This window comes from Macrosteles quadrilineatus, unplaced genomic scaffold (genome assembly GCF_028750875.1).
Source record: "Macrosteles quadrilineatus isolate MER2022 unplaced genomic scaffold, UCM_ALF_1.0 Scaffold_28__1_contigs__length_1566739, whole genome shotgun sequence".
Lineage (NCBI taxonomy): Eukaryota > Metazoa > Arthropoda > Insecta > Hemiptera > Cicadellidae > Macrosteles > Macrosteles quadrilineatus.
Window position 1 is genome coordinate 1,458,080 of NW_026542621.1, and position 24,917 is coordinate 1,482,996.

The following is a 24,917-nucleotide window of genomic DNA, read 5'->3' on the forward strand; positions in this document are numbered from 1 at the left end:
ACTTCATTGGGCAGGCCAGCCCAGTAACCAGTGACCGGCGATTTTGGACGCCATTTTTATTGAAGAAAAAAAACGGCTCAAAACACTATTTCCAACCTGAATCCACACTTCTGGGACCAAAAGGTAAGATTGTATGAAAAAAAGATTTCAGGCGCTCAAGGCAGTCGGTATTAAACCCACAATGTCTAACTTATTACAGTAATTGAAGGAAACAACACTACAGGGACACACAAAGTCAAACAAATACACAAGACAGAAACATGTTCACATCTTGGAATGCAAGTATATTTCATTTTATAAAAAAAATTCATATAATTGGAAACAATTTTAATATACACAGCAGTGTTGGTTAGCCTGTATATAAATCTGTACGTACAATAATTGATATTACATCTAAAACATATCTAATTGGCCAATCAGTAAAATAATCAGTGTATTGTGTAAATGCCGTTCACGGATCACTCAGAGCCGCAACGCCGGGAAGAATTTTACCTGAAACAGAATTTGTTGCAATTAGTCAACAGGAAAAGTAATAAACTTAACTTAATGAGTAGCTAATATTCATTTTCACTAATGCTGATTTATGTAAGGAAATAGTGAATGTTAATATTGGATTTGTGTTAATTATTTAAAAAAAGAATATTTTGAAACTTCATTAAACTAATATATTTACTTTCAGCATTATACCAAACAAGAACATGACAAAACAGAACATTTTAGCAACTGCTTTCAATATTTTTCTTCCTTGTGGATTAGCTAAAGATAGTTTTAAAGTTTATTTTGTACAGTTTATGTGGAGTGTGTTTTATTTACTATTATGTTTCTTGTTAACTAATTTTGAAATGAATTGCCAAATAAAACTACCTAATTATGGAATATTGCTTGTCCAATGGTAACAAAAGAGTAGGACCCAAATTATAAAACAGGCTGGATTTTATCATTTGTGTCCTATTCTTTAGTTATTACTAAATGAGAAAACACTATTTAAAGATGTGCGCCCTCAAATTTCATAAACACAAAACATACGTAAAACAGGCTTCATGAGAAGTCTACTTGCACTATTTAAAGTCACTGACAGGTAGTGAGTATATCATCATTTCAGCTGTGTTAGTATCCTATCCTTTGATTATTCAGACAAGGATCACATAAACACTAGTCTTTTTATGCTGACACTTTAATGTTGAAAAAATTCATTCCTATAACGAAAATGCAGCTATGGAGACGGACCATGCTTGCATTGATAAAGATAATTCCCTGATTTATGGTTCTCTCTGGCAATTGAGGGGATAAAGAGAGACAGAATATGGAGGGTGAGAAAATTAGAGGATGGATGGAGTATGTTGCCCTACAAGTCGGGCGTTCATTGAAGGATGGATACTACAACTTTCAGACTTGAAGTATTGTGAATAAATGTAAAGTCAGATTAGTTTACTTTTTCATTTGGGTTGCTCAAAAATCGGTTGAGTTGTTGTTCAGTTCCATGTAACTGAATCTCTCTTTCTTTTTCTACCCCCATCACTTTCCCTTCTACAACTCCCACTAACATCCCCTCTATTGGAGTCTTGCCCCCTCCACTACCCTTGACATATTCATCGTCAACCCACCGCAGATAAAGGTTGATAGAGCATCACTAAAAGAATTACAGCCAGACCTCGATACTAGAACCTCTATAACTCAATTTCCTTATCAAACCCAAACCTATCTAAGTAAAAAAAAAAATCTGAAGATAACTCTAACTAATTTTGAAACTAAATTTTACCTCTATTAGTCGAATATTGTATTATTTTAGCTCTATAGCTCAAAGTACAATAGTTAAGTGAAACTTATTTTAAAAGAGGCCTCTATAAGTCAAGTATAATTGGAAGCTTTTCTATTGGACCTCGCTATCTCAAACTTTTCTGGGAGTATGGTCCACGTACTGAACTGTGCAATTTGAGGTTCCAGATAAGCCTGTTGCAACCTGTAGATGAGTCATTTGACTGTTGGCTGCCACTCCGCCAGTCTACGAGTCCCTTGCGTTCTAGTCACATCCTCTCTTTTGTTTGCGCATTTGTGAGTGATATTTTGTGAAAATAAGTGTCAGAATAAAAGTTAAAACAATTGATGAAGAGGCACTCGACATTACACTTTATGATGCAGTAAGAATACTATGGAAGTTCCATGAAAAACCCTGATAATAGATAGTGTGTTTCTCCCATAACTGTCCTTAAACCACCTTAAACTGAAGAAGATAACTGCCTGCAGTTAAATTGTACAGGGTGGGGCAGGGAAGTATCTCTACTTTTAAGATAGCACTGTGAGTAGTGGGTATGTGCTGGAGGAGTGGGGGTAGACTTTAATGATGCTATTGCTTTGGGATTTTCTATTAAGGGTGGGCTCTACCTCAGCTCGGAAATCTCAGAACGATGTTCGAAGTGTCCGCCAGACTGCGCCGTGTCGGTTCAACCCAGTTGGAGGGGAAGGGGTGGGAGGAGCTAGGAGGTTCGCGAGTTGACTGCCGCTCCCCGCTAGGCAGTGCAGTGCCAGTGCCCTGCGGAGCTCCCGACGCACACACGCGCAAGCGCAACCAGGTTGTTATTTGCGCGTCCGCATATCTTTTGCTTCTGCTCAAACCTCCATCATGCCCTGCCACCGACACTCACTGGCAGCAACGTGACGTTCGCTATCGCTCCCATAAGCTTATACAGTAAAAAGTAAAACATTCCTAAATATTGAGTCTTGTTTGTCATTATTGAATAAAAATAAAATACTTTAGTTATACTTTGTAAAGTATCACTACATTGAATTATAGTAATCTTAAGTTTTTTTTTAATCAACTGTTATAATTATTTATTTTCTTTTGTTGATGTTTAAGATTTTCATTATTATTTAACTCTATTCCATCTGTAGCTACACCGTAATGGGCACAGAATCAGTCGGTATCTCACAAAAAAATTGAAAAAAGTGTTGTTAAACATTACCATGTTATTCTTATGGAGAAAATTAAAACCGTTTTAATTTACTTGTTTATGGATACACTGTATGTTGATAAAATTTGGCAAATTCATTAATTTCAGTATACTGACGTATGGTCAAGAAACACTTTTTACCTTCCCCGTAGCAGCACACCTAAGCACTCGTTAAATCTAATGTTATTTAAATAGGAATAAGTTTGTTTTATTTCTGGAAGTATCTATCTATAATATTAAAACGAAACAGTGTTTTTTTATTTCACGATTCTGAATCAACCACTCGACGGATTTTCATGTTTTTTGTGTTGAAAGAAAGATAATTTTGAGAACTAGGGAATGTCGAAGCCATAATTTTAGTTTAGGGTCCCAGTTTTTTAGAAATTAAGTTTTAATTTTTAAAAAGTCTAGCAGCCGACGCTAAGATTCTAAACTAGCTTTTGGCATAAAATAATTTGCTTAACATAACAGCTGTAAACATTCAGCTTTTGTGTCACAAATTCAGCATTTGGATAAAAACATGGATAAAAATGTAAAGACATACTGAGGGTTGACTTATTTATACTATGTGTAATGCTAATCATTGATACGTTCAATTCTTTTGTAAGAGGATGACAGATTAATTTAATATACATAGTAAAATACTAGGATGTTCAAATTATTTTTTAAAGCAATCTTTGTAATATTCGATTTGTTTTAGAGCAATATAATTTGTTTTAACTAACAGCTGGTTAAATAAGAATGCCCTATTAGAACTATGAGGTTATTTACTCTGATTTTGTCATTGATTATTAGAAATAGGTAAGATTAGTGGACCACCGAGAAAAGTAACACCATCGATGTGTACAAGTCGAGGATCTGTACACGAGTTAAATGAAAAAGATTTGCAACTTATTTTACTGCTCATCTTTTTTGGAAAGGGTAGGAAAATCACAATTTTTACATGTTTTAATTCGTCTTGGCAGCTTTTTGTTTACAATCAATGTTTTTGAATGCTTGAACTTTGTTTGGATTAGGCCCGGAAATATTGATGTCATAAAGATGGAGATCAAGAATCCTCAGGAATACGATTTTAAATTACCACCACAACCTCAGACGGGTGTTATCCAAAGATATACAGATGAATGCCATAAATTGAACACAACGTCATCATTGACCTAGGATACTGCAATTAGACTAAACATCCTTTTATGAAATCTAAAAAAGTTGTTTGGCGTGTGTTTAGTTGTGGTTACATTTGGAGGCGCTGAATTTTTTATAGTTTAAATAAATGAATATGGGGAATTACGATGTACATTGATTCAATGAGGGTGGTATAATTATCAAGGATATTGGAACTGATAACGGGATAGATAATAAACATAGACAATTAATTACGTCACTAGCTTTACTAGCGTTTTTACTTTTTAAATTCCTTCAACATGTGACCAGTTCTTTTGTTCAAATGAATATTCTTTTTTTTTACTCAGCTGTTTACAAAACAAACTAATATGTTGTTGTGTTTACTTTTCGTTGTTTAAACTTATTTATTTAGCAATTGGTGCAGTGAAATTGACATAAAGGATGTGTGTGGACGAATCGTTTAATGATGTCAGGACACCAACGTTATAATTATGTGTACTGTGAATTTTATTGGATGTTTTCGTTTTATTTTAGGGAGTTTCAACTCAGACCTACTGGAAATTGTGTATAGTATGAGTAATTGTATTGTGGTAATATTGATTATGGAAGAGGTAGGTATGCGATGGAAGGTGATATCATTAACTAGGCCTATACTCTTCTCAATTGATAATTACTCATTCTACTGTAGGCTGCAATAAAAATTTTCTTTATACGTGTAAACTAGCTGTTCTGAATTATAGGCCTAAACCGTTTTAACTGACTACTCCCGTACGTAGGACGGGCTTACACCTCGTTTTAGTAAAAATACTTTAATCATACAAGTTGAAATTTGCTTTGTGAATAGTTTTGCTGCGACAGGGTATTTTATTTGTAGACCCGAGTTATGACTTGTAGTGGTTTTTAACTTGAAGTTGAATGGCTGAGTGGTCAATAGTCTAGCTAGAACATTTGAGGTATCAGATTCAAGTCCCCAACTTGGAGGGGTTAATTACAAAAATTTAAAAATGCTGTTTTAATAAAACAGTACTGTTGAGTACTGGCATAGACTAATCAACACGTATGTTTTATCTATGGTACTGGTTTTCTAAAAAAAACTCTTTATTATGGTTGTTATTAGAACAATCTCATACCCGACGATAATAAACAAACTTATATTTTGGTAAAGTTTTAAAGCTGAATCTGTGCAAGCAAGTTGCGTTGGCTGAGTATAACTGTTTACAAAGAGGACAGTATACTCATCTATTTACTTATTTAATACGCAAGCAGGTTTTTTGTGACAATTACTCCTCCGAAACTACTGAACCGATTTACATGTTTCTGGTGTCATTGGAAAGAGCCTAACGTGAAGTTGTGCAGGAAACTTTCTTTTTAGGGAAATAATTAGAGAGTGAGGCCCTGGTACCCTTTAAATTTTTGTATTTCTCCATAAGATTAGCATGGGAAACAAAAAATTTTTATAAAACTCCAGCTGTTGTCAGAAATTAAAAATGAGAAGAAAAACCTATGTAAATTGTAAACCGTCAATAATTTTGCTAATTTAATAGTATGAAATGAAATATTCACTATTTGAATTTGGGTTTGCATAAATATTACAATGGAAAAAAGCGAGAGAGCTGATTTACATTACTCCTGATATACTGAAAAAGAAAAATGAGTTAACAACACTGTGCTGCATTTCTTAGTAATCATTGAACGAGCCGATTTTCAACTATGGAAACATAGGAAAGTTATATAACACCACCAAGGTGAAGAAATAGAAATATTGTTAAGAAGAAACAAGATCAGCTTTTGAAAAGTGATAAGATATTTATAAGAAATGTTGATTCTATCTATCTCTTATGTACATCTTAAAAATGTTATAATCTTTGAGTAGAATCTTTTAAAGTAATCAGAAATTATGACTGTTATTTGTATTAAAATAACGCCTGTATATATAGCAATTGCTCGAATTCGAGCAGCAGGGACACTAGTATGCGTAAAAACGGCGACGACGCAAAGATAGAATAGAATCAACCGAGAGGAGGGGAAATATCGATCGATGGCTGTGGTGGGAGAGCCGACGACAGGTTGAGCCGTTGGCCGCATGGCCGCGCCACTGCACGGCGCCTTGAAGAGCGCTTGCAAGCCTTTCGAGTCTGCGTGATTACATAGTTATCATTCAACTTTTTAGTAAACTAATTCCAGGTTCTTGTTTTTAAGAATCTATTGCACGTCTCCCGTTTTTTATTTTTTCTCTAAAAATTATTTTTATGTATTAAAACTCATGATAAAGAACGCCTCTTTTTACATTTTTCACCAACCTTTGAGCCCAAAATTTTTTAAATTATCAAAATTTAAAAAAACGGGAAACCTACAATAACATTTGACGGAAAATATGACACCAAGATCTTTTAAATCGGTTCACAATTGGGGCTACAATCAGGAAGAACTAAAACCCTTACATTTGCGCGCGCCAGACGGGTAGAGCGCACCCTTAATAGCACTGTCAGTAGTAGACATGGCTTTATCGAGTGAGTAATACACTTTTACAGTCAAGATATTTTCCCCAAAATCAGTCTATTCTTGTTGTGCAGCATGCGCTGCAAACTTGTTATCGGATCCCCTGTCGCAAAGCTGTTCCAGATCGCAAATCTATTTTGGTGTGGGTGAAGGACTTCCGTGTATTTGCAGTGTATTGCAAATGAGAATTGAGGCTCAATGAACAGTCCTAACTCCTGAAAACATGACCTTGTCAGAAGATCGATTTCACAGTCTCCTCAACATTCTGCTCGAAAGCATGCATCCACACTGGCCATGTCTAAACAAACTGTGCAGATGACATACACCTCCATCCATACAAGATGGTAGTTGCTCTTGAGCTCACACAACGGGACTAGCAACCACAAATTGAAGCATGTAAAATCTTAATAGTAGGCTTTTACCATGATGCTTGGATTTTGTTTAGTGACGAGGCACACTTCCATATTTCTGGAGTGGTAAATAAGCAGAATTTGCGTTATCGGAGTGGTGCTAACTCTAGGGTACTTAATGAGAGGACCCTGGATGCCTTGAAATATGAAATTCACCTTGAAGTTTGCTGCATTCCACAAAAAATGCTTTACAGAGTTGTGATGAACTCCAGAACCAGACTACAGCAGTGTGTTGTTAATTAGGGACACCACTTGCAGGAAATATAGTTTAAAACCATGTAAAAATATATTAAAATAAACTCCTAAATGTAACCTTTTGATCCTAATATAAAGTTTAGTTCTATAATGTTCAGTTGTCTTATAATTACCTTAAAAATAAGGAATAATTCCCTGCCCCACCCTTTACTTACTGTAGGGAATACATCAAAGCTTTCATCTCTGCAAGTCAAATGTTATTTTGTGGCCCTCTACATCTAAAAAATACCTCTGTAAGTCTAATTCCATACAACATAGCTCTAACTATCTCGAACCATGCCTATCTCAAAGAAATATGGTGTCCCCTTGAGTTTTGAGTTATCGAGGTTTGGCTGTAGTATGGAACTTGGTCCTACACCCTGTAACTGGATTAAGAAAAGATTACCTTCTAATAGTTCAAGGCTGGCACCGCCGCCCGTGGAGACATGACTCAGTTTGTCCTCCGTGCCCCACTTGGCGGCGCAGGTGGCGGTGTCACCCCCACCAATGATGGTGGTCGCCCCCCGCTTGGTGGCTTCTACCACTGCGTCCATCACTGCTTTGGTACCTTTTGCGAAGTTCTCAAACTCAAACACACCAACAGGTCTGAGGGCAGCATTAATATTTGCATTAGTGTTCAATTAACTTGATTGATTTACAGCATAAACCAGTTTACAGTTACAACTAAAACTAGTAGAAGGATTTTTTTTAATTGCAAGTACATTCGAATGGTGCAGGTTACAACAGTCATTATAACAATGCAAAGTAGGAACAAAATAAAATAATACAATGTACAGCTTGTATAGTACAAAGTGAATGACTAGAATAACATAGTTGATAAACCAAACAACAATAACAAATTTGGTGCTTATATAATATATAAATTCAATTTTATATGATAACAATAACAAACCTAACAGCTAAATACAGTTATAACTGAAAAACTAACAAAAGCAGACTAATATTAATAAATTTGATACAACAACAAACCTACAAGCTAACGGCAAATAACAACTGACAAAAAAAATAGACTAATATAAATTCAATTTGACATGACAGCAACAACAAACCTATAAACTAAATGCAAATGACAAAATTTTTAGCAGACAAAAAGCATAAGTTTGAAACAGCAACAACAGAAAACAGTTTTTATTGAAAACAGGACATAAGACTTGGAGTGAAAAAAAAACTAAACATTAGATGTTTATCTGCTGATCTTCTTTTTCAGTGTAGTCCACGCGTCCACCCTGTCTTGAAAGAAGTCAACATGTCCTGCCACTTTATTGCCAGCTCCTTGGACTTGAACCACCGTACTGTTAGCTAAGTAGACTGTTGCTGACCTAGTGTTTGAAGGGGTCTTTAATTGAGGATGGCTTCCTGTTCTCCTTCTTGTTTCTGCGCTGTATTTTGTGTGAGGGGGTGAAAGCAGAGTATTGGGGATAGTGTTGTGCTCTTTAACCTCTTGTTTTCCTGCATTACCACATGATCTCCTAGTTTCATTATTTAAGCCATAATTTTATTCTAGTCCAATCATTGTCAAACCATCACCTTTTTTTACTGTCTTGTTATTGTTAAGTTTTCTTTTATAATTTATATTTGCACTGTTGTTTTCAATTTATATTTGATAACCTTTCATCTCGATTCCTGTTCCTCCCAATTTTGTTACATTCACAAATAGCACTTTAGTCACAATGATTGTCAAACTCTCATCGTTCATATTTGTTAATTGTTAAGTTTTTATATTTTTATTGCACTGTTAAATTTTCAAATTTTGATGTTTTCCTTTTTGATCCTGTATTTAGCGAAGCAGGCTGCTAATGTTGGTTCAATTTCAAGACCATTGCAAGTTTTTCTTGTTTGATGTTGTATGTTCAGAGTATATTTTTTTTATTTATTATTTATTACTCAGTTGCAAATCATTAGTGTTACGTACCATGTATTCATAAAGCACGATGTAAAACTCACTGCATGTTAATAGTATTAATAATCCTCAAATTGTTATGCATGTAATTGATTGTAAAAATTGTGATTTTGCCGTGAATAAATAAGTAAATAAAAAAATAAAAAATTGGATTTGGTGGAGTATGTCAGGACAGTCCGATCTTCCGTTTATAATCTTGAGCAGCAGAACCGTGTCAGCAATGAGTCTACATTCCTCCAGCGACCTAAGACCAAGTGCCGGGGATATAATGTCAATCGGCACCTGATGGTATGGGAATCCCATCTTGAAGCCCACCATTCGACTAAATCTTTGAATTTACTCCAACTCTTTGATTAGGAACTTTTATGATAGCTCCTTACTGGTGAGCCATATTCAAGAATTAGCCTAACCAAGGCACAGTATATGGACTTCAAATCTTCTAAACCGCTGAGCTGCTTTGAGAAATGTAAGATGAAGCTGAGCATGCTGTTTGCTCTGCAGCATAAATTCAATATGAGCTTCATAGTTTAATGAGGGCGTTAAGATAACGCCAAGGTCTTCTACTTGCTGCACTCGGACAATAGTTTTGTTGCAAACTGAATAACTAAAGTTATAGGGACTTTACAGTAATGAAAAGTTATGACTTAATATTTCTTAAGGCATTTCTTAATATTCAAATTCATCCTGTTGTCCTCACACCAACGATTAAGACTAGACTCTCTGAATCCGCAGTCAGTCATCTATAGAGGATATAATGGAGAAAATCTTTACAATCATCAGCAAAAAAAGAGATTTGTTCTGAAGTAGGTCAGGGAGGCCACAATACATTAAACAATGCTAAAACGTGACTTTTGCTTTAAGCTTTTTGCAGGAACTTAAGCTGTCTTAAATTCACTGATCGTCACTCTTTTACACCAATTTAAATGGTCTCGTGATGGTCTAGCCTTTTCATAAATCCGGTCTACCAACAATCAGGCTGTTTAAGACGGATTATGGATGGACTACTGAATTATAAAGATCCATGCATACTTCTTTGGGAACCGTTATACTAAAATTAATAAATAATATTTTCAGCATTCAAAATAACTATAATGATAACAAATTATTTATAATTTCGTCCAAACAAAAAAAATCTATACCATACTAATCGTGGTTAACATTTCTATAATAGTTTTTTTTAATTGCATTAAAAATGGTACATAACTGGTGTAGTAATAAACACTATCTATTTTGCCTTACTACATTTCAAACCTTGTAACCCCTACTACAAAACAAGTCCACTCATAGAAATATAGAATATAGGACAGCAAAAGGTTTTAATAATGCAGAGTAAACTCATGACTTTATCATTATCATGTAGTAGCTAATGCATTCAATATCTGATAATGCCTAGGCACTAGGGTATATAGTCATCTACAACTTATTTGTCTAGGTTTTACAAACTGTAACAAACAGAGCTGAGCTATAATCAAATTAATTTTCTCAAGTAAATGCGGAAAATTCAGTAGCAATCAACCATTACTGAGTGTATGACCCTCCAGCATGCTTACTACTTTGCAAGGCCTGATCTCAAATAAACAACATCAACCCAGCTTGCCTAGCCTACCCTCCATTACAATACAATCGGATGAGAAGTATACTTGCATTACCTATCTTAAGTTAATAGTATAACTAACCCATTCCATACGATAACTTTAGCTCGGTCCACAACCTCCTTGAAGAGTTGGCTGGACTTGGGACCTGCGTCCAACCCCATCCATCCATCAGGTACTCCGCTGTCTATAGTTGCGGAACCAACTGCTGCATCCTCGGCAAACTTATCTGCAGTCACGAAGTCTACAGGCAAATGGATTTGAACTCCATTCTTTTTAGCCTTTTCTGTCAGATTCTTGACGATCTTAGCACCCTCAGGGTCAAACAGTGAGTTTCCAATCTGGAAAAGAATTCAATTATTTTGTTCAGCCATTGCTAAAAATTGTTTATTCATAACTAGTTTATATTAGTACAACTGTATTCAAATTCAAATAGGGAATAAATCTGGCATGTTGAGGAAATATTTAGGCTAAGTGAAAATCAGATCAGGCAGATCTGCTTCGACAGGAATATTTAATTTTACCTTCATTCCTTTCAGCTCCTTGAGGAAAGTGTAAGCCATCCCTCCCCCAATGATCATCTCCTGAACCTTGTCCAGAAGGTTGTCAATCAATTGAATTTTGTCAGCAACTTTGGCTCCACCCAAGATAGCAAGGAAGGGTCTAAAAAATAAAAATAAGCCCATAAATACATATTACTAGTTATCAGACAGTCTACAGAGATGGATGCGTTAATTATCTCTCTTGCCGCTACCATCAGCCTGAATTGGATGTGCAAGAGAATCTTTAGGCAAAATAACTAAAAAATTTTACATTTTGTATCATTAAGCGTGTTAAATGGAAAGTGAAAACCCCACTACAACAAACCTGCAGACTAAGCGGATTTCAATTTGTCTGATTGGATTTTTTTCTCAAATATTTCTCTAAACAAGTCATATTTATTTCCTGTTTAAATAACATTATACATGGTGTTTACAAAATAATCCTGGGATTTTAAATCGTAATTGCTTGGGTACTATTCAAGGTAATGAAACGTTTTATCTGTCAAATTGAAGCTAAAATAGCAAAGTTTTATAAAATAGCAAGGGAGGAAACTTTGACCTTGGCATGCGCAAAAAAGGTGCGAGGTGGTAGGTTGCCGTTGCAACTCACAAGCTGATGCCAGTCGCCAGTACGATGTTTAGGGCACAACTGAAGGCACAAGGTTAAATCTGTAGTTTGCAGACTTTAATTGACTGCTAAATTAAACTAAATTTAAATTTACTTGATGATAAAGAAATTTGACGCTGGTTTAATGAATTTCGTGGCTCCGAAGTGTTTTGAAAGGACATTCGCCTGGCCGGCTAAAAACAAGTGATGACAAAGTCAAAGAAATCCGACAATTGCATCAGAAGCCTGCACAAATCGATTACCCGACAAAGTCTTTAGTTGAACATACCTAAATCGTGACTTCATGATGTTATCCGTATGAGTCTTTGTGCCTACCAAATTCAGTTAAGTCATCAGATAAACTCGCCGATCACCCTAAGCATACAGACTTTGCTAGTTTTAAGCTCATATGAGATTGATGAAAATCTGAATTTTATTCGATTGTTCCGAATTTTATCAAAGTAAGAGAAAAACACTTTGTTCTTTTCCCTTCAATTTGACGTTTAAATCGTTTTAATAATTTTTAATAGTCCCCAAGCAACGACCGTTTAAAATCCTGACATTCTTTTGTAACCCTGTCTTTAACAAGTACTTAGATTTGCTGCTAGATACCTGGGAAGGGAAAGAGTGTTTTTAGATAAAATATTAATAGTATAAGATAAAAGAAATAAAATTGACAAATTATATAAAAATATATCTATAAACAAGCAATCTACAACAGTTTTGTTTTCTCCATAAAAATAACATAAACATTTTAAATTAACAGTTTTTTTTCCTGTAACCTCTATAATTGTACAGCATTCTTCAATGTACAACATTTTTTTGGCTTTTAAGCTCTTCTCGGTGGTTGTAATACAAATTTGACAATTTCATCTTTTAATGGTAAAAATTTTTTAAAACCAATTTTTAGCAACATGTCTAAATCATATAACACCCTGTTCCCATGATCCGATCCTGCTGGTTACCAAACTCATTCAAGTTTATCCAGCCTTACACATTCATGCCAAATTTCATCAAAATGTGACCAAAATGACTCGAGTTATTATAGTTAGTTATCAAGTATATAAAGAAAGTTATGGACACACACACACACCTATACCTGTAGGACTTAGGAAACGGGGAGACACGTACACCAACACTAGCATTTGAGGAGAGTGGGTTTGGATGGTTATGATATTTCATAAAATTTATATTTAATATAATAACTTATACCAAAACAACATAAAAATGAATTAAAAATTGCATACTTGTAATTTTTTTTACCAGTTAACATGCGACCAAACGGGGAGACCTATGAGTTTAACACCCACTTCCGGCCAAAGTTGCCAAATGGTGTGTGTGACAGTGTTGCCTATTTTACTGTCTGATTCACGACCTGAGTGTGCATTTTTTTCCAGCTCTCCAATAGTTTTGTTGCTTGTAGCATATTGAAGCACGCTTTATGCTCTATATCTCTTGCTTAACATATAAATACTCGACTCAACAGCACAACTCATGAATTAGTTCATCAATTGTATCTGTTTTTTTATCAACATTGCTTTGACTGCATTTACTCACATTGCATGGTATTAATTGTTTTGCTATTTATTCTTGTTCTCTGTTGTTTTTTTGTGTGTATCAAATTGTACATGAGTTTTGATAACAGGGAAAAAGGCCTTGACTCAGTTTTGTAAAGGGCTGGGAATCTAACTTATATTAAATCATTATCGCCAATGGCCTACAATCGAGGTTTCCACTCATTAACTGTGTTTCGATGGCCATTGTGTCAAGTACAAAATCACAACTGCAGTTGGTGATCGGGAATGGTGCTGCGGTCTCGGAAGATCTTTACGATTTTGTTGTGATCGTAACAGAGGATCACGGATGCTGCTAAAGTCGATTTTCACTTCGGTTTCGACTCACCGCTATTGCGCTGCTGTCGCTTGGTCAATGGCCAACGGCCTATAGCCCATCCCCTATTGGTACGTAGGCCTACACAATTATCCATAGCCAAATTTCGACTCAATTCTCGTTACCGGTACTTTTCCAAAGAACCAGAGTTAGAGAGAACCCTTTTACACCACTAACACTTCACTACTTACATTTTAGTTGTCGTTTGTGTTGCATTTCATGTTATTATTTAAATTGTTTTCCTACGGTATTGCATACAGTAATTTGCGTTTTCAAGAATAATGTGTAATGTTAACTATCCCAATAATTACTATACGTGTAGATCTATTTTGTTGTAAACTGTTCTTCCTAGGTTCTAAATGTTAGTTTATGCCATGAAAATATCAACAAATTTGAGTGAAACATTTTTCGAGCAAAAAATCATTAATTGTTTTCGCTTTGTGTTGTTGACATTTATCATAGTATTTATTTATAATAGTTAATGTTAATAGCCTGTATATTGTTCTTTACATCAACTTTTTATCAAAATATCCTTTAGTTCTTCATTTTATTTATACAATACAGTAAAGTCATTTTAAAACCATTTCGGGTCATCTTTAGGACCAAACAAATATAAACTTCTATTAACAACCACCAATCACTTCGCAATAAGTCGTTAAGTAAATTCGATACAATACAATGACGTATAGTAATTCCTTTCTATCTGTACATTGTATAGCAGCTGTTCAAATGTTTAGAAATAGTTTTTGTTTGTGATGTTAGTTGTTTCATATTTTAGTTTTATTTCAAGCTAGATTCTTTGTTAAAAGCCAAACTAAAGGTAATTTTGTGTTATTCATTCAATCTACAACAATGTCGTAAATGCAATCTGTGTTAAGTATAAGTTTGAAAAAAGAAATTATGCAAAATAAGCAAACTATCGCTTAAGTGGTTTACGTGCTGATACTTCTTTTCTTGACGTTCGAATGTGTGTATGTCGGCATACCAAAATTTTTGTATACGTTTTACCAAGGGTCGTAAAAAACTTAACTATGGCTGATTTTAAAACTGGCATCTTAAAGTTTTTTTAGTACCCTTCAGCAGTAATTGGCTGTTGCATAGTTGTTTGCATTTTCAAAACGTACAGATGCAATAATATACCAATATACCTATGTTTTATAAGGTGCAGTTGAACGCACAGTGTATTGGATGGTTTATAGGGGTGAAATCTGTGGTGTGATTTTTTTTTGTCTGGTGGTTTGTGAAAGATCACGTGTATCATTTGTCAATCTCCAATATAGATGAACTAGAAACAAAGATAAAGCAAAGAGAAGCCTTTGAAAAAATATCTAATAAAATTCACCACAATGTATGGTCAGAGCTAGAACACCAACTTGTTCTTCTTTAAGCAAATAACGGAGAATGTGCTGAAGTTAGATGTTGAAACCATGGTAGGAAAAATTTAGAAAGTTGAATATTTTTCTTTAATAATAAAGTGTTTATGCCAGTTTACTTTTGATCCATTCTTTTTGGGACCCCGGTATATATAATTTGAACGAATAGTTTTTTTTTACCTCTGAAATAGAGTCGATGATTACAATGAACCAAATGACATAAAAATTTTAGGTTTAGTGATTGACAACTGTTTGACCTGGTCTCAACACATTGATTTCATTAGTTGTCTAGGTGTATTTATCTTCTTAAATGTCTTAGCTCTAGTCTGCCTCAGAATTATTTAAAGTCTGTGTATTATGCTTTTTTTCACTCAATTTTAAGTTATGGTATTTTGTTATGGGGTAATAGTACCCATGTAAATAATGTATTGTTAATTCAAAAGAAGGCTGTGAGAATCATAACTAGATCTCGCCGAAGAGCACATTGTAAACCGTTATTTGTGGGCACTGGCATATTAACTGTCATTAATGTTTTTATCCTGCATTGTCTGATTAATGTTAAGAAAAAGGAAAAAGAGTATGATTTGCGCCAAGACATTCATGGTTATAACACAAGGAATAGGGGTCTAGTTGATGTACCTCACTGTAGGCTACAGAAAACTGCAAACAGTCATTTTGTTTTAGGTATTAAATTATTTAATAAGCTTCATCCCCAAGTCAAGTCCTTGCCGTTAAGTGTCTTTAAAAGAAAATTAACTATGTGGCTTTCATCTCACCCATTTTACAAAATTGAGGAATTTTTTGAAGGTGATCTCATTTTTTGCTAATGTTAAATGCTTTTAAGTTAGGCTAGGATTTTTATTACTGTAATTAATTTTCATATTTTTCATGTTCACTATTTTGATATGTTTTTTACCATATTCCATCTGTGATAATGTTAGAAATTTTGTTTTAAGTTAGGCTAGGATTTTTATTACTGTAATTAATTTTCATATATTTCATGTTCACTATTTTGATATGTTTTTTTTTACCATATTCCATCTGTGATAATGTTAGTAATTTTGTCCCTCTATGTTCATTGTACACCTGTGATAACCATTAGCCTTTTTAAGAAAGACCCACTATTATTCATAATTTAAGTTTGTTAAGTTTGCCTATTTTTAAAAAATTATTTTAAACCTGTTAAATGTTCAATAAGGGCAGCCTATATTTTGGAATTTTCATGTCAAATTTTAATAATTATAAGTATTGCATCTTATATCTTTTACAATAATAATGACGATGTCAATTACAATAATGTATTGTTTAAAGACTGAATAAATGACTATTCTATTGACTATTCTATTCTATTCTGGAGACATCAAAATGAAAAAGTAAATCAGTCCCGGGTCTAGGTCCTTCTGTGCTGCCTACGATATTAGCTTCTTCCTTATTGAGAAATTTGCTAAAAAGTGGTTAGTCAAAGCAATTTTGTCAATAAATATGTTGACTGCAAGCTAACTTTTCACACTAATTCCAAGCACAATCTTCGCAGAGCTTCAGCAAGGCGAGAAATTATAGATGATTTTTTCAAAATTTCTATGTCAAACAAAGGATTGTACGATTAGTAATATTAGAATACATTATGTATGTTTTTCCTTGTCATCTACAAATGTTCCATACTACACTTACTTCTCTGGGTTGTCCAAGGCCTTAGCGAAGTAGGTGAGTTCCTTGTTCAGTAGAAACCCTGCAGCTCTCTGTTCATATCCTTCGCCCAACATAGAACTGTGCGCTCGGTGAGCCGTGCCAAAAGCATCATTTACATAAACATCTCCCAGCTTGCGGAGAGACTCTCTGAATGCTTTTACTTGTTCTGGTGCTGCCTTGATCTGAGATAGAATTAAGAAACCATATCAATTATCTTGTGCAATTTGTTTTGCAAACCCTGATAAGTAAAGGTTTATTTTAGGTTTTAAAACAGTAGTTTTAACTTCCTGCTTTACTGACAGTACAATGCTTGGTTAGATAAAGATATACCTACTATTGATTGTTTTTTTAGTAACCAAACAGTAAATGAGAGCTATATTAAGGCAATGTTTACACCGGATTGTTTAAAACTAATGTTCCTAAAAAACCAAAAAACACAACTTTTTGAACGGAGACATTTTTATGTTGGAAAAAGTTTTTTAGTGTGTACAACAGAAATTTTGTTCCTCACCAGAAGTCAGCAAAGATCAATGGGTGTTCCAAATATGAAGAAAATATTTGTTCAAACAAATGTTTCTGTACTTCTACGCTGTTTACAACACTTCCCTGCTACCCACCTCGGACTGACCTCGTGTTCTCAAGAACGGAGATTAAATTGTTTCCAAAAAAATCTAAGAAAATGATTTGTTGTAAACTTTTGTTGTCAAAGTGTTGCAAACAAAAAGTTCCATACATTTTGTTTCAAACTCTGGTGTAAACGCAGTTTGGTTGCATTTCTTACAAAATTATTGTTTGACAGAGATTTTATGTTCATTTAAGTTAAAAATATTTTTCTTTGCATAAAATTGAGATTTTTAAATTCATAACAAATATATTGAATTTGATTCATTTTCCTTTAAATTACCTCATGGGCTACTTAAGACACTGTGCAATGTCTAATATAGTTGACATCAGTCCATATGGATATTTTCAATACGCAAGATTTGGCGGAAATTATAGTTAATGCTTAGTGGACATGTTAGGGCTACAAAATCCCTCATCATTAACTACAGTAATGACACAAGTCTCAACAGTGGCCTGTTATTTGGCATATTTTTTAGTTTCAGGTATTTTAATAACAGATACGAAGAAGTTGATCAAGAAGTTATTTCATAAAATAATAGATCGATTTGGGTAAACTGTTGATTACGATAACTAAGAGGAATGTTAATCTACCTTTTCTCCGGATGGAGCGACACCTTTGCCCTCTTCCTCGACATGGAAACGCAAATTCTCAAGTAGAATTAGTGAACCAGGCTTTGGGTCTGCACAAGCCTTCTCTACCTCAGGTCCCACACAATCCGGTAGGAAAGTAACATCCCTGTAACAAACGGCAGTATTGTTGTTTAAAATTAATCATTTAAGGTACTGAGGTACAGTGGCGGTTCCAACGGGGGGCTACAGGAGCTAAAGCCCCCCTCCCCCCCCCTACAGCAAGGACGGGGAAACAGCTGATTTCATATTCCTAGTTTTCAAATTGTCTGCTAGTTACTAACTTACACAGTCATCAGCCATCAGCGATAGCACCAGTAGCCTATTACCATTGACTATATAAACACTAGTGTTTAAGTTTATAAAGTCAATGCTATTACTGAATTTTATACTATACATATTGTGACAGATCTATGAAATGGAGAAAAACGTAATGTTCAAAAACGTGTCTACTTGCTTGCATGACATATAACAGGCGAAATGGGAGGTTTTAGGACAATTGGGCACAGTTCTAGATGGTAACAATGGCTTTATAAAGTCACCAAACATCTTTTAGAAGACGTGGCTTCGTAGTCTACAGTAGGCCTATGTTTTGATAATTTTTTAAATGTCTACTTGCTCATGACAAAGACGATTAACAGGTGAAATAGGAGGTTATTAGACAGTTGGACACAGATATAGAAATTAATAATGGCTTTAGAAAGTCAGTAAACAGCTTTTAGGAAGATATGGCCGTAGCCTACAATATGTTTTGAGATTTATGAATGCAATCATCATAGTTAGTTTTACTTTTAAAAATGTCTACTTATTTATGACAAATAAAATGGGAAAATGGGAGGTTTTGCACACAGTTTTAGACGTTACAAATGGCTTTAGAAAGTCACCAAACGGCTTTTAGGCGGATATGGTCGTAGTCTACAGTGTGTTTTGAAATTCATGAATGCAATCGTCATAGTTTAATTTTTTAAATGTCTACTTGCTCATGACAAACAACAGGTGAAATGGGATTATATGGACATTGGGCACGGTTTTAGGTGTTAAAAATGGCTTTAGAAAGTCACCAAACGGCTTTCAAAATACCAAATTTTCCCGGGGGAGCACCGCCAGACCCCTCTGCTGTGGAGCAAGCCCCCCGGTAGCCCCCTCCTTGACAAGGTCCTAGAACCGCCATTGCTGAGGTAAGTTATACAAAATGAAATTAAATAATGTTTTATTTCCCATTATTTTGTGCATAAAGTAAATTGTATTTTTTTTTATTCATAAATAATACAGCTTATAACATTTGTGACTTATAATTATACATGAGTTAAAGCTGTAACTTACAAATAAAGTTAACAAAACATTAAAACAAATACCCTCTATAACCAAGGAAAAAGCCTACATAGGCAGGGCTTGCGCGTAGACTCGAGTTGCGTTAAAAATTAATTTAAATAGGAAAATACTGAATTCATAAATCTATGTCAGGTATTTTCAATCCAAAAAGTAACAGTTACTTAAAAAAAACCCCTTGTACGGGTGCATTCAATTCAAGCAACCAGCTACATTTTGACTCACATACTTGCACATACACTTTGTTCATAGCTATGTAACCAAACCAACCATAAACTTTTTGTATATAGCACTTTAAATAATTATTCAAAGTGAGTGATTTTGGTTATTTGTACTTCTAGTGATTGAGATATTGTGGTTCAGACAAGGGTAGGATCCCAAGATAACCAACGATCTAAGAGAGTCCATAGTGTTCAAAGCAAGTTCAAAAGATTTTTTTTTCTTTTATAAGTGTCTTTGCTAGTGGCTTTCAGTGTGAAAGACGTTAAGTGAAAGTAGTTTAAATCCCTCAAACTTTTGTGAATATACCAGGGATCAAGCCCTTCTCTCTGGCACCAAAGTCCGCGGCACTAACTACTAGGCTGACAACAAACCTAACCCTCTAGCAATCATATGATCATGTCTCATGTGAAAGAATAAAAAAACATAAAACAACTAAGATGAAAATCTTAACTTTGTGATAGATGAAGAAAATAAAGGGCTGTACAATAAGATTTAATCACCTACTCAGTAATGCAAGATATCAACAGTGATGTGATAGAAAAATTACTAATTCAAATACAAAACCAATCTTTGATTACGTCTAACTGTAAATGTCATATCTTAAGTTTTAACTTAAAGGAAAGCCATTTGGCTGGTTAGGAATTTTTTTAAGGAATATAGAGTCCAGGGAACTTACATGAGATGATAAGCCTTTACATGAGTCCAGGCGCTAATAGATACACAATAAAAGAAAACAAAACATAACGCTTGTATATTGTCTTCTGATTTTTTCATTGTGTATCCATCAGCCACTATACTATACTTGCTGAACTCTATTCCTTTAAGTTTTCAATCTTAAGTTTTAGTATAAGGACCCTTTTTTAAATAATTGTGGAGTACAGTATATAATGCCCATTATAGATTTACATTCTTAAATGTTTTAATAATAGGTTTAACAAAACTTAATGCATTAAGAAAAGGCAGTTATATGTTGTAAGAGTATATTTATAGCCTGGGCATTGACTGATAATGAACTGCTAGTTGCATAACAAATTGACAATACAAAAAACTGTTGTCAAAGCTTTAATTAAGTTTATTTCTGTAAATACAGTTTTAAACGGTCGAAAATCGGCATTATAAAATAAATTAACATGCAAACTTGATCATATATTTAAGAAAATTGGAAAAAGAAACAAATCATTAACAACTTAAACAAATATGTTATGTTTAAATATTATGTAGCTTAGACCTAGAATCTGGTTACAAACAAAAGTCCTTAACATTTTGAACATGGAAATGTGACATGGATTTACTCAGAGGAAAAACTTTAAGGCTGTTTGGGAACAGGGGAACTGCCGTGATGAGCTCAGTAGTCCCCCAAATGTTGCTGTGTGTGCTGCCACTGCCACTTTTAGCATAATGGCATAGTGCAGGGCGGCCTATTTAGCCGCAGAGGTGATTTTCAAAAAGAGGGTAAAAATATAACGGTTAAAAGAAACAAGATGTGAAAAAATTGCAGCAAGCAAGATGTTCTTCCCCTCAGAAAATGACAATTTTAAAATTAAAACTAACAACAATACAGTAACAATTGCAAATAAAGTCTAAATTAAATTGTTGTTATAATCTAAGGCTTAACCTACGATCCAATTGATTTGTTGTGGAGACCTAGGTTTCTATGCCGGAGCATTATCATCAGTCCTAGGCTAAGCTAAACTTTTTGTGTTTCATCTCTTACTTGATTGTCGGTTGAATAGAATTTTTACAAATATAGACACTGAATATACATCAATATTTACAAAGACATAGTGGAGAACTTAGATGCATGGCCATGATCTTGTCAATCCTAACCTCCAAAGTTGAGACGTGATAAGGATGATTGTAATAACTTCCAATTTTTAGTTGTTAAAGTCATCCTTATCACGTCTCAACTTTGGAGGTTAGGATTGACAAGATCATGGCCATGCATCTAAGTTCTCCACTATGTCTTTGTAAATATTGATGTATATTCAGTGTCTATATTTGTAAAAATTCTATTCAACCGACAATCTCTCAAGTAAGAGATGAAACACAAAAAGTTTAGCTTAGCCTAGGACTGACGATAACGCTCCGGCGTAGAAACCTAGGTCTCCACAAAAAATCAATTGGATCGTAAGGTAAGCCTTAGATTATAACAATGATTAATAACGATCCAGAGGCTATTTCTCCAAACTAAATCAAATGGGTAAACCTTTAAATAGTTGACCTTTTTATTTGTAAGGTTAGTATGCTGTAATAATTGTTGGACACTATTTTTAGAGTCCAAGTATTTTTGTTTTGATTCAAAATGACAAAATAATTAATCCAACATTTTTTTTTGACTCCAGACTAAAGTTATAATTGTCTTGTAAGCATAATTTATAAGAAATTATTGCAAAGTTTCAATTCTGTTGGGCCTATGGTTGAGCCCTTAGATAAGAGAACACCAACACTTAAGAAAATGCCCACTTTCAAGCCCTGTAAGTATCAATTCATTTAACAACCTTACATTTCAGCCTCAAAAACAATCTCTAACCCAATAAAGATAGAAATACGAATTAGAAAATAAGGTTTTTGATCAAACACCTTTAAAAGTATAGTAGACTTTAACCAACCTTTTCAATAGACTCTTCAATTCTTCAGCAACAGGAGCAAGAGTGAACTTGAGGATTTTGCTGCCATCCGGCCGACCTAGATGAGAGCATAAGACTACGGATTTGGCTCCCTTGTCCAAAGCATACTTGATAGAATCTAAAGCAGCTACAATACGTTGGTTGTTTGTGATCTTGCCTTCTTTCATTGGTACATTGAAGTCAACTCTAGAAAATAAGAGAAAGGCATGATTAGGCCTGGAATAAATAATTTCGGCTTTGGAGTAGCCTATATACGATAAGAAAAATGTAGTGACTACATAAGAGGTAATTTCCAACAGAATCTCTTAAGCCTACCTAACTCCAGGACCCTGGCTCTACAGGCTGTCTTGTAATGCACCAGGAAATGCCAATCTCTACAGTCATTCACAACATTTTGGAATGCCTGTATAGGATGGCATTGAGGTTGTAGACACCGTGTCTAAGGGGTTGTAGACTCTTAGTAGACTTTAAGAGTCGTTCGAGGACCATATCCAGATAGAACAGGATTACCAAAGAGAAGATTATGCTATGTTCTTTCTAGAGGGTTGATAATGATAATCAAATGCTCAAAGATTTGAAGAGGTTTAATTTATTATCAAATAGACCAGTTAATTTTGAAGTTTTACCATCTAAAAAATAGATAGACTATGCAGGAGCCAAAATATATTGATAAGCATGATTCCGCAATACTTAATAAAATAAGTAACAAAATTGAATCCAACTTGAATATAGTTTAAGCCTGAATTAATAATGAAAAGACAATAACAGGTTTTACATATACCTCTGTCAAATAGTCAGTTTTGATGTCAAGTAGTTTTGACTATTTGAAGGAGGTATGTAAAACCTATTATTGTCATAATAATATAGTCCAGAGGCAAATTTATATTTTCCACCTTGGTTATTGATACGTTCATAATTGATGTGATAATTAAAAGAATTGCTATAGTTAACAGTAAGTTTTATTTTTAATTTGGCTTGTCTAAAAAGTCAGTGTATTTGATGAGGGCAAACTCTCTCAATGGCTCAATTGAAACTACATATTTTCATTCCGAAATAGGCTACACACAAACGACATGGTTTGTTTAGTTCCATCCATAGTTATGTTTCAATACCAATCCATCCATCCATAGTACCATCCATAATATGGTTCAACGAATTAAACGTCAAATACCGTACTCATAGTGAATGTACTAAGTTACAGTGAACATTAACATAACTTGTAACCATCTGTAAATTTCTATACAATGCAAGTCCATTAAGGGTTTCCTGCAATGCAAGTTTTTTATATTATTAAAGAGGCCGTTTTAAAATATATATCTGCAAGCATTTTCAAGTGAATTTCAACAAACTATGACTATGAAATTCAAAAATATATAGGCTACTCAGGTTGCTTGGTGCAATCGAGATCAACAGAGTTAAGTTTTAAACACCGTACTTAATTGAAATAAAAATTAGCCTAAATTACACGGAATCAAGAAACATGACTGATGTGGCTATTCCATTTTTATGTTTGTCTGATGATGAATGACGCTCACTTTAAAACATGTATAAGCTTTCTAACAAAACTGATTTGCGTTGCTCTTTAATTTAAAATATCATCAATATTTGAAAGGCCAGTACAAAAGTCGTTTGGACACCGATGTGCTGTGCATATCAAAATATCCTGAATAGAGGTCTGAGAATAGAATCATAGCCTAACAGTAATGGTAATGATTCTAGACTATAACCTAATCTACTTGAGACTCGGTTACGTTTTAGAATCTTAGGGTAGTGATCAAATTAGGGTGATAATTATGCATACTATTTGATATTCATGAATACTTTAGTACAAATTTTTTTAGGAAAGTAAAAGAAAAAAAGAGTAGTATATGTTTGTCTGTTTGTTCATAAATTTGGGCCAATAGTAGATGGTCAAAATATGGTAGTCTAGATGGTGTCAATCTGTAGAGACAACTACCGGTGTTTCTTCCATAGACAACTGAAGACAGCATGCTTAAAATGTTAACGGTACTGATACCTCAGCACTCCTAGATGACACAGTAAGATGGGGTGTGACAAAGGAGCGCATATAGGCTACAGTACACTAAAAATGCACCAATTTATTTAAGTATGATTTATTTTTCATTACAAGCCTCCAGCATGCTTTAGCTTAGATAATTATTAGTAAAGAAGTTAAGCTCTGTGTTCTATTGGCTGATAATTATAGAATTTTATACAAACTATAGACAAATGCTAATCCCAGTGTTAAATGTGAAACTGTCAAAATATTTTTGGGGTTACCAGAACTCAGAACATAACCTACTTTCCTGGGATCGTTCATAAACACTTAAGATTTATAAACCTAGTATTGGCGTGGAAATGTCTTGTTCATTATTGCATTTTAATTTCATTCATGATCAGCCCACTTGAATCAAAAATCTGAAATAACAAAGTACCGGCTCTCTAAACTTGCTTGACAATTTATGTGGGCGAGGTAATCTTACGTGGTACAAAGTAAAATACTTTACTAACCTCATTAGAACCCTTTTTCCAGCAAGGTTTAATTTATCAATGCTCAACTTGTTTAAAGCCATTTTAGTCAACTGTCCTGAACGAAAGATAGATTACAAAGAACAAGTCCGATATGCGATAAGTTGTCACCTTCAAAGGTTTGAAGTTGAA

General features: G+C 34.3%; 1 protein-coding gene across 1 annotated transcript; it reads right to left on the reverse strand.

Moving 5' to 3' along the window:
• Window positions 1–263: 263 nt before the first annotated feature.
• LOC129005619 (phosphoglycerate kinase-like) lies at window positions 264–24,917 on the reverse strand. Its single transcript, XM_054434571.1, has 8 exons — window positions 24,768–24,917; window positions 22,239–22,442; window positions 18,043–18,187; window positions 16,810–17,009; window positions 11,251–11,389; window positions 10,811–11,067; window positions 7,620–7,819; window positions 264–492 (listed from the first exon to the last, which is right to left on the reverse strand). The coding sequence occupies exons 1-8, from the start codon at window positions 24,827–24,829 to the stop codon at window positions 452–454; spliced, it is 1,248 nt and encodes a 415-aa protein (XP_054290546.1). The 5' UTR covers window positions 24,830–24,917; the 3' UTR covers window positions 264–451.

Excerpts from the sequence above, each read along its gene's own strand:
- LOC129005619 (XM_054434571.1), bottom strand. The coding sequence starts at position 24,829 with ATGGCTTTAAACAAGTTGAGCATTGATAAATTAAACCTTGCTGGAAAA. Across the intron at positions 11,068-11,250 it reads AGGAGCTGAAAGGAATGAAG|ATTGGAAACTCACTGTTTGA; the intron begins GTAAAATTAAAT and ends ATTCTTTTCCAG. Across the intron at positions 493-7,619 it reads CAGCCTTGAACTATTAGAAG|GTAAAATTCTTCCCGGCGTT; the intron begins GTAATCTTTTCT and ends ATTCTGTTTCAG.